Below are 15,389 nucleotides of genomic sequence, written 5' to 3' on the forward strand. Positions count from 1 at the left end.
GCTGTCCTTGGATCAGGCCAAAGCTTTTGACCGGGTGAATCACAAGTACCTATGGTCAGTCCTTCTGAGGTATGGCCTACCGGGTGAGTTCGTTAATTGGCTCCAGACCCTATACGCTGGGGCTGAGTCTTTTGCACTGGTGAACGGTTGGACTGGAACCCCCTTTGAGGTTGGGTCTGGTGTCCGCCAGGGTTGTCCCTTAAGCCCCTTGCTGTATGTTTTCGCGATCGACCCCTTTCTTAGGCGGCTTGATCGTGGGCCATTGGCGGGGGTGGGGATGGACTTGGAGGAGCCGGGAGCCACTCAGAGGGTGGTTGCGTACGCGGATGACGTCACTATCTTTGTCTCCTCGAGAGGGGAGGCAGAGTGGGTGATGTCAGAAGTTGAGCGCTACTCACGGGCATCTGGGTCCAGGATCAACCGGGACAAGTGTGAAAGTCTCTGGCTGGGGGGAGGGGATCCTAGTTTTGATCTCCCGGACACCCTCCCAGAGCCCAAAGGGTCTGCTAAAATCTTAGGCATTGAATTTGGCCCGGGTGATTACCCCATGAAAAACTGGGAAGGTAGGCTATCAATAGCTGCCCAGAAGGTTGGCCAATGGAAGGGATGGTCTTTGTCCCTTAGGGAAAGGGTTCACCTGGCCAAGGCTTACCTGATGCCCATGTTGCTCTACCTTGGCAGCGTGTGCATGTTGCCAGAACCTCTCTGGACTCGGGTCTATAGCCTGTTCTTCCAACTTTTATGGGGAAACAGGCTTAACCTAATCAAGAGGGAGGTTACTTACCTACCGAGGAAACTAGGTGGGTTAGGTATGGTTAACCCAGTGGTGTTTCTAGTAAACACCTTCATTAAAATTAATTTGGCAAACCTCTTTGAAAGAGAAAGGGCTCCTCTGTGGATATCCTCCTGCAGGGGATGGTTTCGGCCTTTCTTCCAGGAATGGGAGACAGGAGGCCAAGCGAAAGACCTGCGTGTACCCCATGGGCACCTCCCGGCTTATGCCGCCCCGGTTCTGAAGGTTGTTCGTCGGTGGGGTCTGGAGGCGAGGGAGATCAAGACCATGTCGAGAAAATTTCTTGACAGAAAGGTCTTGTTGACCTGCTTCCAGAAGCCCCTGGCGCTCAGGGACTGCCCAAGTAGCGACCTCGGGGTGGGATTAAAACTTTTAAACTCTGTGAGGATTCCCCAGAAGTTTTGGGATCTGGCTTGGCGCTGCTTCCATGGGAGGCTGTATGTAAGGGGCAATCTGAAGTACAGAAACTCCGATGAAAGAGGTTGTCCTCGGGAGGAGTGCGATGACACGCTGGAAAGCATGGACCATTTCTTGCTTCAGTGTCCCTTCAATGCAGAGGTTTACAAACGGGTGGGTGCCTCCATCGGTTGGCCCGGTCTGACCAACCTCTCCTACGCTGGTTGGGCCTATGGGGCATTCGGAGACCTGGGTGGAAGGGATCATTGCACTTCTTTTTTAGTTAGTTTAGTGATCAGGTATTTCACGTGGAACGCACGGTGCTTAGTATCGACTCAGTGTAAAATCCTCCTGGAGGACGAGGTGTGTAGGAATATCATGGGTGACCTGGTGAAGGTCCGGTCTCTGGAGGTTGAGAAACTGGGTGCATCCAAGGCCTCTCGACTTTGGAGGGGCTTCAATTTTAGGGTGCCCTAGGTGGAACCAACCTTCAGGGGGAGGGGAGGGAGTGCCCCTGGGTATTAGACTGGAGGTGGGGGTCTGCACCTGGCCATGACACCGGGAAATAGCGATAGGGACAGAATGAGAGACAGCAGGAGGGACAGATTAGTTTATAAAGTAATAAGGGATAGAGATAGGGCAAGCAGCATAGGTTTAGCGATAGGGACCGGGGTGGTGGTTGGGGGTTGGCTTTGGCCTCTGGGCTGGTGCTCTAGGGGGGCTTTCCTCTCTCCTCTGGTGATGGGCTGAGTAAGCACAAGTAGGTTTTTGTTTTGAGCTTTTTGGAGACAGAAAAAGGGCTTACAAGCAGCCAAACTTAGGTTTTCGGGTTATTGTATACAGTATGATATTTTGTTATAGTTATGTGTCGGTATGATTATATGGTGTATAGGTGTATGCATGGGTTTGAGTGAATGTTTAGATAAGATGGGCAGTAGATAGGTGGGGTGGGGGGCCTGGGGGTGTGCCCATCCCGATTCTGGACTACGTGGACGTGAGGAGGACATGAGACGTGGGATCGGGCTGGGTGGGTGATGTGTTGGGTGGTGGGGGCCAGCATCTGAACTATGCGGACATGGAAGGACATGAGGCGTGATGCTGGTTGGGGGAGGTGATGGGTGGTGATGGATAAGTTAGTGTGTACAGGGTTAGGTATGAATGTGGATAAGTTAATAAAATAAAATAAAAAAAAGTAAAAAATATATAAAAAAAAAAAAAAAAATAATAATTGAAAAAAATTAGAAAAAAATAAATAAATATATATATATATATATATTTTTGTTTTTTGTGTTTTGTTCTTTTCTTTTCATTTACATGGTGCACTGGAGTAAGTGCACCATGGGATGGTAACTTTTATTTTCAGAGTTTATTATTATTATTATTATTATTATTTTATTATTTTGTTTATATTATTATTGTGATTATTATTTATTTTGTTTTATATATGTCTTGATTTTTTTTTTTTTTAGGGGGCCATTGGTTGGCACATGGTTTTTAAGAGTATGTTGTATATAGTGTTATAGTTATGTTTTCTTGGGGTTGGGGGGGTTTAGGTGTGTGTATGAATGAGTATGGGATTATAGTTATGTATGCATGGGGATTTATGTAAGAAGGGCCAGGTTGGGTAAATTGTACAGAAATGTACATAAGTTTTGTTTTGTTGTGTTTGTTTTGTAAATACCGTTTATTTTGTAATGTTTTATATTTTTCTATTAAAAGAGTAGCAGCAGTGTATATACCGCACAGATCCATATATAGCAGCAGTGTATATACCGCACAGATCCATATATAGCAGCAGTGTATATACCGCACAGATCCATATATAGCAGCAGTGAATATACCGCAGATATAAATATATACCAGTAGTGTATATGCCGCACAGATCCATATATAGCAGCAGTGAATATACCGCACAGATCCATATATAGCAGCAGTGAATATACCGCAGATATAAATATATACCAGTAGTGAATGTTATCAGCCACAGTCCGCCCTTCTCCTCCTCCTCTCATCCAATAACATGTGGAGGCTGAGGAGAGGTGCAGAGTTGCCATACTCACTCGTTAGACGCGCTCTCTGTATCGTGGTCCGCAGGGGCGTGCGCTTCTCCTCTGCAAGCTCTGTTGTGAACTTGTGATATTCTGCACACAGGGGCGGATATAGGATTGAAATCTAGGGCAGGGGTGGAAAAAACACAAACTGTGAACAGACCATATTTTGCCCCCTCCTCCCCCTAACACCCCCCCCCCCTAATTGAACTCTGTCACCTGTTAACGGAAAAATCATCTGTCAGAAGTAAAAATGTTTCCCCGATGAGTACAAGAAAGCCCCACCTGGGAATTAGACTTTCTTGTACTCCACAATGGGGAAACATTTTTTCCCTCTGGCGGCTAACTTTTCAGTTGACAGGAAGCAGAGTTACATGAAGGGAAATTATTTTTCCTTGACCTCTAGTTCTATTGTGGCGCAGGGGAGTATAAAAAAGTATAGGTTTTATATTTGTAATACTGCTAACTTTTATTTTTTTGCTATGTTCGGCTGGACCATTTAGACTAAGGGTATGTGCACACGTAGTGACCAAAAACGTCTGAAAATACCGAGCTGTTTTCAAGGGAAAACAGCCCCTGATTTTCAGACTTTTTTGAGCAACTCGCGTTTTTCGCGGCGTTTTTTACGTCCGTTTTTGGAGCTGTTTTCATTGGAGTCTATGAGAAAACGGCTCCAAAAACGTCCCAAGAAGTGTCCTGCATATAATGTATATAAGTGTCCTGCATATAATGTATATAAGTGTCCTGCATATAATGTATATAAGTGTCGTCGGCACAGTACGTCGGCAAACCCATTCAAATGAATGGGCAGATGTTTGCCGACGTATTGGAGCCCTATTTTCCGGCGTAAATCGAGGCATAATACCCCTCGTTTACGCCTGAAAATAGGTCGTGTGAACCCAGCCTTAGTCATGGATTAGTTGGACTACTTCGATAATGTACGTTTTTTTTTTTTTTATAAAATGGTGAAAGAGGGTTGTGCGGGGGAGTTTTTATTTCAATAAAAAATGTTTTCTTATGTCTGTTTTTTTTAAATTATATTACACACACACACACACACACACACACACATACACATATACAGACAGAATGCATGTATACATATACAGACACATATACACACACACACACACACACACACACACACACACACACACACACACACACACACACACACACAGACACAAGGCATGTATACACATACCAACACATATATACACACATAGACGGACCCAAGGCATGTATACATATACAGACACATATATACACACACACATACAGACACAAGGCATGTATGCATATACAGACACACACACACACACACACACACACACACACACACACACACACACACTCACACTCACACTCACACTCACACTCACTCACAGGAACTTACCATCTCTCCAGCTGCACAGGTTTCTTGCAGGTCGGACTGTGGGCGGAGCTTCCTCCTCGGCTCTGCACTTGCTTCCTCTGCTTCCTCAGTGTGTGTAACGAGGAGCAGAGAATATAGAGTCCAAAGCACGGCCTGCACAGTTGCGCCCCCTACATGGTGGGAGGATGCAGCACCATGTCGCGCACCTCTAAGGCTGCCCAATGCAGTCAGTCAGATGCCCCCCTTTTGTCAGTATGGTAGCAGCCATAGTGAGGGCAGGAGGCTGAGCGCAGTAATTGGCACTCTGCCGCTCTAGTCTTTATCAACAACTCAGCCTCCTGTCCTCAACTCATTACTTACCAGCTGCTTTTCTTTTCTTCAGGAGAGAGCGTTCGGCCGCTCCTCCCGCAGTCCTCCAGGTTCCCTATGCTCCTCTCTCGCAGCGCGTGCAGCGTCACAGAGGGGGAGTGTACTTGCAGACGTGCGCCTATCGTGCTGCACGTCTGCTAGGTAAAGTATTCTCCCCTGCCTTCCCCACGCATCCCCCCTGGCCCTGCCACAATATTCCGCCCCCCGTTTTTAGCTCGGTGGCGCCGCCTGAGGCCGCTGCCTCACCTCGCCTAATGGCAGGTGCGGCCCTGCACGTTTAGTCTTACCTAACAGGGATGTCTGCCAAGTCCCCTGCAGTCACAGAAGGGTCCTGTCTGAGGTGAACTTCTCATCTTGCCGCATGGATGGTGCACCCCTGTCTGCACAGTAATTATTCAGCAGAGGTTTTGGTGCAATGTAGAGAATTTGGGATTAGATGCCTTTGTACTAAACACTAAATATGTTTTTTTCTGCAGAGCTTCTATGGCTATGGCGATTTGTTCAGCGAGACGTGGAAAGCTTTTACAGATTACGAAGTTACACACTTGAAAGCGTACGATTCTAAACGGGTAAGATGTTCCAAATGTATTTCTCTTTGTTGTTTTATCATTTTTAAAGTTTTTTTTGTTTTATAGTTTATTGTTGTTTTAATGAAAAGTTTGGTAACTTTATAATATACTTGCTGCTTCAGTTCTTCCCCATTTTTTTTTAAGATCCCTGCTTACTGTCAGTGAATAGGAATTCTCGTTTACATCCAAAAGCTGAAACCTCATCGTATGTAACTGACACAGGTGCAGTGCTATATCATTGTACCAGTGCTTTCTCTTGTAATAAGCCATCCTGCTGTGCCATCTAGATGTGATCATAACAGGTTTTCAGCCTCTGGATGTTTACTGTTTTCATTCACTGAAAGCAAGGAAAGACCATTAAAATGAAGAAGAATTGAAATACAAAGTACTGTAGAAAGTTGCTGATTTTCAGCAGGAAGACAGCAGAGAACGTTAAGAAATGCCACAGTGATCAGGCCATGGAGGGTCCGGACAAAACAGAAATGTTAAATTACCATTCCAAGGATATCCTACTATTTTGCGTTTGCAGCTCCTATTCAGTCCTATGTGTCTCCATGGTTACAGGCTACAAGTAAACGCTCTGTAGTTGGATCCTGCAGTCATATTGCAATCCATCTGTCCCCTACTTGCTTGCATATACTTGGCAGGAACAGCAAGAAGTAGGGGACAGTTATTTGCAGGATCTGACAGCACATTGTTTGTTTGTAGTCTGTAACCATGGAAACACAATTCTTCATTGGAGCTGTAGATCCAAAACATTAGGAGATTTTTAATCAAGACTATTTGCAATGTTAATTCATTTTTTATTTTGCATGCAATGGGGGAAATTAATATTAATGGTTACAAAGGTGGACAAGTGACTGTTTTTAATTTAAAGGGGAAGTGCTCTATAATCACGAGCATGCGTGACTGCCAGTAATGTGTGTTATCTGTATTTTGCACTAAAAAATTGCAACTGCTCCAATTGGGAATGGTGATGTATAAAAGAAAGTTAGACTTGGGGGTCATTAGTCATGTTTTTCTGGACATATTTGGTAATATCCCCTTTTGTATTTATGTTCCTTTAAGGACGCTGTGTTTGCGCTACTGCCCAGAATGAGATACGGGTTATTTTACAACACGCCGCTGGTAAGCTCGTTATCCGGAGATGTGACGGGTGACAGAGGAAGTATTGTTTGAAGACAGGAGATGCGTGCTTTATTAGTGCAGTCAATTTCAGCGCTTTTTCTTTCTCTAGATCTCAAATTGCCGCAGCACGGGATTGTTCAGAGCGTTTTCACAACATGTGCTTTTCCGGCTGAATATTTCCCAGGAAACTTTAACCCCTTAGTGACCACCAATACGCCTTTTCACGTGAGTCACTAATGGGCTTTAGGCTAGGCTGACGCCTTTTCACGTCAGCCTAGTCTAAGTCCTGCACGGGTCTCCCGTGCAGGCAGGAGCCGGGGCTCTGCTGTCTGATGACAGCTGAGCTCCTGCTCCAACGCCCGCGATCGAAGTTTACTTCGATCGCGGCCGTTTAACCCGATAAATGCCGCCGTCAATAGCGACCGCGGCATTTACTTTGTTTACAGAGGGAGTGAGCTCCCTCTGTCACCCATCGGCGGCCCGCGAATGCAATCGCGGTTCTCCGATGGGGTGTCATGGCAGCTGGGGGCTTGATAAAAGCCCCCAGGTCTGCCCTGGACATATGCCTGTTAGGACGCGCCGGAGGCACGTCCTAACAGATTGCCTGTCAGATTTACACTGACAGGCAATAATGCTCTGGTATACGAAGTATACCAAAGCATTATAGCAGCGATCGGAACATCGCACAGTAAAGTCCCCTAGTGGGACTAATAAAAGAAGTAATCAATGTGAAATAAAGATTATTAATAAAAAGTTAAAAAAAAAACGCAAAAAACCATGGTGAAATTGCAATTTTTTTCCATTGCCACCCAAAAAAGTCATAATAAAAATGAATCAATAAGTCCCATGCACCCCATAACAGAGCCAATCAAAACTACGTCTCGTCCCGCAGAAAACAAGCCCAAAAAATCACTACATTGATGGAAAAATAAAAAAATTACAGCTCTTGGAAAGCGACGATGCAAAAACAAATAATTTTAATTCAAAAGTGTTTTTATTGTGCAAAAGTCGTAAAACATAAAAAAACCTCTACATATGTGGTATCGCCGTAATCGTACCGACCCATAGAATAAAGGTAACATGTTAATTACGTCGCACAGAACTATGGCGGAATTTCAGGTTTTTGTTATAATCCCCCCCAAAAAGGTTAATAAAAGTTAATATAAAAATTATATGTACCCAAAAATGGTGCTATTAAAAAGCACAACTAATCCCGCAAAAAACAAGTCCTCATACAGCTATGTAGACGAAAAAATAAAAACGTTATAGCTCTTTGAATGCGACTATAGAAAAACAAATAAAATAGCTTGGTCATTAAGGCCTAAAATGGGCTGGTCACTAAGGGGTTAAAGGTGCGCTATAAATCAACATGAGGGTTTGTTCCCGGGCACAGTTCATTACAGTCATATATACTGTATATTTTTTCATTTTTAAAGCCTTCTGTAGGGATAAAGTAGAGCGCCACCATTCTCGTAAATTATATATGTATACAATTATTCATAGCCTGCCAACAATATATGGAGTACTTTTTCTTTTGTCAGACTGTTCAGGAACATATAACGTTAGATGGGAGGCCGGAGACTATAAAAGAGGTGCTGTCCTTATTGCTGCATTCCTCTATTGAAGCGAATGGGCCATCAGGCCTTGTACCCACTTTTATGCCCTTATTTTCATAGCCCTCGGTGCAATAAAAATGGAATAAGAGTCGGTAACTTCTAAACTGATGCAACATGAAAGCCAGTCTGGTTACAAGCTGATCCAATGATTTCTTCCAGTGCAGTCTTCGGCATACCTGACCCCTACTGGTGGGTATTGAGGAAGGCACTTGAAGTGGGGAAAAGCATAAAGATTACATATACAAGATTAGAAAATAATGGCTGCTATTAAAACAGCGCCATCTTGTCCACAGGCTGTGTCTGGTATTGCAGCTCATTCAAGTTCATGGAGCTGAAGTGCAATACCAGGCACAGCCCATAGACGAGTGGTATTTTTTTTTTTTGTCTTGCAAAAAATGTCATTTGACCACAACGTGTGAATAGATCCATTATTAACTGATTTACTTTCATTTTGGCTCTAGGAGGAGAACATTCGAGTCACCATTCTTATACGCAGCACAGAGTTTCCAAAAATACTGAACTTAGATGAGGTAATCATTACCTTTCTGTGGGTGGCGATGCCCTGGGGTCATTTCTAACCACAGACGCTTCGTCTTTGCTCTGTGATCATCGGAAATAACATTGTGGCAACGAGTCTCCCAGGAAATCCGTAAAATAAAAATTAGCCAAATGGATAATAACGCTAAACATATTTCTTACTGATGTTCTCCCTCAGCTGGTCCATGCCTTGAAGTCACTGTGGTGGATTACAAATATAGGTACGTAATATTATGTTTATAATATCCGAGAACGAGCTGATAATGCTTATCCAAGGTGAAATACACGGCGGGACGAATCCTAAATGAGGCCACGTGATCTGGAACCCCATATGTGAATAATAGATGGTCGGTCCGTTGATGAAAGGTGAAGTTTCATGAGGACATTAGGGCATCTAGACTTCATAGGGGGGGCACTTTGGACCCCTTCTATGAGCCAGAGCCGGCCCTTCTATGTATTACGTGGTCGGCCACTCATTTTAATGGCGGCCATGTAATACTACATTTTCCCGGCAGAGACCTCTGTAGGGGAAATATCTGTCCGGATGCCGATAACTGCAGATCACTGGGGGTTTCTAAATCTGTTGCCGTACAGCAGGTTTTTCACCAGGATTTTTATATATTTTGTTGCATTAAAGGGATATTTCTACAGAACACATTTATAGCATATCCATAGGACAACATATAATTGGCCGCTTACAGACCTGCGACCGACTACAATGTGGAAATCCGTGCACATTCACAGCCCCATTCTCCCTGCAGTGGCCAGTTTGCTCCTACACGTAAACTGAGACCATGGGATCCCATTCTCCTAACAGCTGGGGGTCCAAGAAGTGGGGTGTAGTCCTATGGATATGCCATAAATGTATCTTATTGAAATACCCATTGAATTTTATATTTTGCCTCTACACACCTTCAAGGGCCTGCTGTAGGGATTGTCAGGGTCCCAGTGGTCAAACCTACACCAATCAGTAAGTACTACTTTGCTGAGACTGCTATTTGCAAGAAAACACCTTACAGGATAGGTGATCATTTTCTCATCGCTGGGGGCTCCACCGAACACTCGTTCTTCCTCACTGCTGAACCGCAGGAGGACATTAAATGTAGCGGTGGTCGAACATGCGCTGCCGCTCTATTCAAAGTCTATGGGAATGACCGAAACAGCCGAGTACAGCTGTTCCCATTATTCTCATAGACCGTGAATGAAGCGGCAGGCGCATGCTCGATCGCTGATCCATTCAAGCTCATCCTCACTGAAGGGGATGCGGTGAGGAGGATCTATGGGTCTGGGACCCCCGTTCTCATGATTGAAGGGGTTCCTAACAGTGGTGCCCCCAGCGATCAGAAAATCGTCACCTGACCTGTGGATAGGTGATAATTTATGATTCTGGGTAAACACAATAAGACCGTAAAGGACAAGTTTTATTAATTACCGTTATCAGGACATTGGTTCCTTCAGTCATAACAGATTGAGCACTATACAGTGAATGTCCGCCCTTCAACCATTTTGTTATTGTAATCTAAACAGGTCCAAAATGATGCTGATTATTTCTTAAAGAGTAACTAAACGTTCAACAAACTTCTCACATGTCATAGTAACACGTCAGAAGTTTCGATTGGTTGGGTGTCTGAGCACTGAGACCCCCACCAATCACTAAAATGAAGCGGCAGAAGCGCTAAGCAGGTTCATTTCTGTTTGGCTTTTTCCGGAAAGCCGATGTAGCGGTGTACGGGCTCATAGACTTTCTATTGAGTCTGTACACCGCTACACCGATTTCCAGAAAGAGCCGAACAGACATGAAGGGGCTGAACGCTCACACGAGAACTTCTGCCGCTTCGTTTTAGCGATTGGTGGGGGTCTCAGTGCTCGGACCCCCACCAATCAAAACTGTCACTATGACATGTCAGAAGTTTGAACATTTACTTACCCTTTAATATATATTATTGGTGTTTTTTCTGATACAGAGCTCCAAATCCCCTGCAAAGACATAATATTTCTTTATTTTCACTTTCTTTTTCATTTTAAAGAGGCTCTGTCACCAGATTGTGCAACCCCTATCTGCTATTGCAGCAGATAGGCGCTGCAATGTAGATTACAGTAACGTTTTTATTTTTAAAAAACGAGCATTTTTGGCCAAGTTATGACCATTTTTGTAGTTATGCAAATGAGGCGTGCAAAAGTCCAAGTGGGTGTGTTTAAAGTAAAAGTCCAAGTGGGCGTGTATTATGTGCGTACATCGGGGCGTTTTTACTACTTTTACTAGCTGGGCGCTCTGATGAGAAGTATCATCCACTTCTCTTCAGAACGCCCAGCTTCTGCCAGTGCAGATCTGTGACGTCACTCACAGGTCCTACATCGTGTCGGACACATCGGCACCAGAGGCTTCAGTTGATTCTGCAGCAGCCTCGGCGTTAGCAGGTAAGTCAATGTAGCTACTTACCTGCAAACGCTGATGCTGCTGCAGAATCAACTGTAGCCTCAGGTGCCGATGTGTCCTCGCTCGTCTGACACGATGCAGGACCTGTGAGTGACGTCACAGCAGTGATCAAGTAGAAGCTGGGCATTCTGAAGAGAAGTGGATGATACTTCTCATCAGAGCGCCCAGCTAGTAAAAGTATTAAAAACGCCCCGATGTACACACATAATACACGCCCACTTGGACTTTTACTTTTAAACACACCCACTTGGACTTTTGCAAGCCTCATTTACATAACTACAAAAATGGTCATAACTTGGCCAAAAATGCTAGTTTTTTAAAAATAAAAACGTTACTGTAATCTACATTGCAGCGTCGATCTGCTGCAATAGCAGATAGGGGTTGCAAAATCTGGTGACAGAGCCTCTTTAACCCCTTAAGGACACGGCCAATTTTAGCCTTGAGGACAGAGCAATTTTTTTTACATTTCCCTCTTTGCATCCCGACGCCCATAACGCTTTTATTTTTTGTACCATGTAGTTGTATGAGACTTTGTTTTTTGCGGGACGAGTTCTACTTTATGTACGTACCATTTTTTGGTACAAATACATTATCGTTTAATTTCTATAATTTTTAATTAGATTAAAATGCAGAAAAAAAGCAGTTGCGCAGCAGTTTTAATATTTTTTTTTTTACACCATACACCGATCATCATAAATAATGGTATACATTTGTTGTACACGTTGTTACGGTCGTGGCGATACCAAATATGTCCATATTATTTCATGTTTTGGGACTTATATTTTAAAAAGTTTATTTATTATAAAAAATGTGTATTTCTGTGTATTTTATTTACTTTTTATTTATTTATTTACCATTATTTTTTTTTTACATTCATTTAACTTTTTTTGTTAATCCCATAAAGGGATTTATCATTTTGATTTTTATTTTGTAACTGTAATGTACTGGCATAGATCTATATGCCAGTACATTAGCCTGTTACTGATCGTACACAGGCAGTTGTTAGGGCATACCTCAGTATGCCCTAACAACAGGAAATATGTTCAGACAGCCCTGGGGTCCTTCACTGGACCCTGGGCTGTCTGGCCATACGAGTTGTGGGCTTTGATCGCGTCACAGTTATTTTCTGTGACGCGATCAATGTGCAGTCCCCTCTCTTTGAACGCCGCGATCAGCTGTCATCGCGGCGTTCAAAGGGTTAACAGCGGAGAGAAGATGTTTCTCTCCTCTCCGCTGTCAGAGCGGGGCCGTGGCTGTATATTACAGCCGTTGCCCCGCTCTCGATCGCACACACAGAGACGGCAGGGACGGCTGTCACACAGGACGAGTATGCTCGTCCTAATGCGCGAAGTGCTCGCCGCTCAGGACGAGCATACTCGTCCTGTGTCGGCAACCAGTTAAATTCTTTATTAAATATCAATAAAAGAAAACAAACATTATCGTATCCAGTACTTACAGACACCATGACACTTTAACAAGTTGTGTAGGCAACTCCTTCAGACAACATATCAATTCGACTGCGCTATTGATGCTGCCAAAAAAACGGAAACCTTAAGGAACGGAGACAAACGGAAACCATTAGCAACGGAAGCGTTACCATTGAAATCACTGGTAAGGCTAACGTAAAGCTATGGTTTCCGTCTGGTTTCCGTTCTTGGGTTCTCCTGACGGAAAGGTTTGACGGAACCACGAATGGAACCCCGAGGCAGATGTGAACGAAGCCTCACTTCAATTGAGGTTTACTGCAATACCAGACACAACCTATGGACAGGTGTGGCGCTATTTCTGGGAAAAAGCAGCCATGATTTTATAATCCTGTATAACCCCTCTCTGTCTATGTAGCAATTTGAAGTTCTAAAAGGCAATGTATTGATAGTTCTCTCCATAACTGCAAACCCTCCATTGTATGTTTCTCTAGATCTCTTGGATTCCTTGAACAGCTGAAGATCACACATAACTCTGACATATTTATTGGGCTTCACGGGGCCGGACTGACTCATTTACTCTTTTTACCAAACTGGGCAGTTATATTTGAGCTGTAAGTCATTGTCTGTGTTCTCATGTGTAATATGGTTGCCTCTCCTAGAATGTCTTCTCCTTTTGCATTAGGAAATTGCATGATTAGCAATTCCTTCATATATTGTTATTGTCATCGTCTTCTATTCGGGTGAGGGGCCCTGTGCTGCAAATACAGGGAGTGTGAGTCCCTGAAGGGTCCTGATTGGATTGCACCAGTTTGTAAAGGGAGAGTTTTCCATAACAACATTATATTTAAGAATTACTATGTGTGTCTGACTGCAGAAAGTCGGCCTTCATTGCTATACTAGACAATCCTTAATGTCTATTGCGCAACAACTAGTGGCATACCTACTGTAGAGGCAGACCCTATGACCACGCTAACGGGCCCATGGTAAAAGAGGGCCCGGAACTGAACAACTTCTACGGCTTCCTTTAAAACACTCAGTGTTTACTTGCAGCCACCACTAGGGGGAGCTCACTGCATATAGATTTACACAACTCCCATTGAGTTCAATACATATACAGTGAGCTCCCCCTAGTGGCGGTAGGGGAAGCAGGGAATTTGGAGTTTGTGAAAAGCAGAGCCCCAACCCCTATTTTCAAAAGAACAGTGAACATTAACTTAAAAAAAAAAATAGTTGGAGCTTTCAGTAGGGGGGAGGGAATTCTGAATTTAGATATGGGGCACTATGGTTTCTGTGTATGCCCCTGATGATGACATTATACTAATGGTCCTGTTGGTGCAAATGTTTCAGCAGTACAGCTTTTAGAGCTAGTTTTTTTTTTTTCTAGCAAGCGTGCTGATCTGTCCATATATTCACATTTCTAGAAATGGCCTACCATGACGACACAGAATGGAATTTTCAATAAATATTTATAGACTTTAAAAATAAAAGCTAAGTTCTTTTCCCACGAGTCATTTGTGCAAGGTCAGCTCGGCATTCACGCAGCCCATATCTGTATGTGGATTATCAGAATCTGCGTATACCAGCGTCCATTAATCACAATGACAATGTCCCAGATCCATTAGTACATGTGCACCTCTGACTTGGTGTATTAGTAATCTTACCCTATTAATCGGGCACTTCAGAACAGAAGGGTTATATCAAATATTTACAATAGGCATGATGAGAATTTGACATGTTGTATTGATACACATAGCATTTAATATACAAGACAAAACGTATAGAGCCGCTAATTTTGAGAATTTTAGGAAGATTGCAGGACCAACCTTTGCCATTATGTATTTGTATCTAAATTCATGCACGGTAAACACGTGGCATTGCAGTATAATAGCCATTTTTGTTTTTGCAAAACTCATTCAGTGGGTGCGTGGCATAACTAATGCACCTCCAGCATACGTTGCGCTGTGCGCCCTCTAGAGGGGTGAATGGGTAAAATGTTGCCTTTAGATTCAGGCATGTTAGTAGCGAATAATGCAGAGTACAAGTGTGAACAGGGCAGATAATAGTTTTGTCTTCTACCATATTATTGCATGTGTTTACCCTGCAGGGGGCGCCGTTGCGTAGAATACTGTACATGTGTGATCTTCTTTCCCTAGGTATAATTGTCAGGATGAGAGGTGTTACTTGGACTTGGCTCGACTTCGAGGAATTCACTACATCACATGGGAGAAAGCAGATAAAATTTTCCCTCAGGACAAGGTAAGTCCTGCTCACGATACCAGGGGTATTACCCGATCAGAGGGTTTACATTAAAAATGACTCATTTAGCCAGCTGAGGTCTTGTTAAGGGCTGATATACCATAGAGAGAGCCTAAGCAGCTGCTATGGGGCCCTAAGAGAAAGGGGGCCCTGGGTTGGTTGGTCCCATCTCTTCGCTACTGGGTGTCGAGAACCTGTGTAGGACTCCCCTCTCCAGAGGAACTGATTTTTTAGCAGCAGGAGAGTGGGCATTGGCCCAAGTGTCATGGAAAGGATGTGGAGGGGAAACAAACTGTGCTTTTTGTCCTGGGTGGCAAAACCAGCACCATATTAAGGGCCCATTTCGATCTTTGCTATGGGGTCTGCTTTCTTCTATGTTTCATTGACAACATTTTTGCTGCTCATGACCATGGACAGATATTTTTTTATCTCCTGCAA

General features: G+C 43.8%; 1 protein-coding gene across 5 annotated transcripts in view; it reads left to right on the plus strand.

Annotated features, from left to right (window-relative positions):
* Nucleotides 1-15,389, plus strand: part of LOC142728935 (uncharacterized) — a 500,634-nt gene that overhangs the window by 484,311 nt on the left and 934 nt on the right. For 3 of the 5 annotated variants that reach the window (XM_075849175.1, XM_075849174.1, XM_075849176.1), the window contains 5 exons: nucleotides 5,458-5,550; nucleotides 6,619-6,678; nucleotides 8,756-8,824; nucleotides 9,010-9,052; nucleotides 14,849-14,951. In XM_075849175.1, the coding sequence (XP_075705290.1) occupies nucleotides 5,458-5,550; nucleotides 6,619-6,678; nucleotides 8,756-8,824; nucleotides 9,010-9,052; nucleotides 14,849-14,951 (368 nt within the window). Of the gene's footprint in view, nucleotides 1-5,457; nucleotides 5,551-6,618; nucleotides 6,679-8,755; nucleotides 8,825-9,009; nucleotides 9,053-13,186; nucleotides 13,307-14,848; nucleotides 14,952-15,389 lie in introns of those variants that run through there. The other 2 variants (XR_012877874.1, XM_075849177.1) reach the window with 2 other exon arrangements.

Source organism: Rhinoderma darwinii, unplaced genomic scaffold (assembly GCF_050947455.1).
Source record: "Rhinoderma darwinii isolate aRhiDar2 unplaced genomic scaffold, aRhiDar2.hap1 Scaffold_70, whole genome shotgun sequence".
Taxonomy (NCBI): domain Eukaryota; kingdom Metazoa; phylum Chordata; class Amphibia; order Anura; family Rhinodermatidae; genus Rhinoderma; species Rhinoderma darwinii.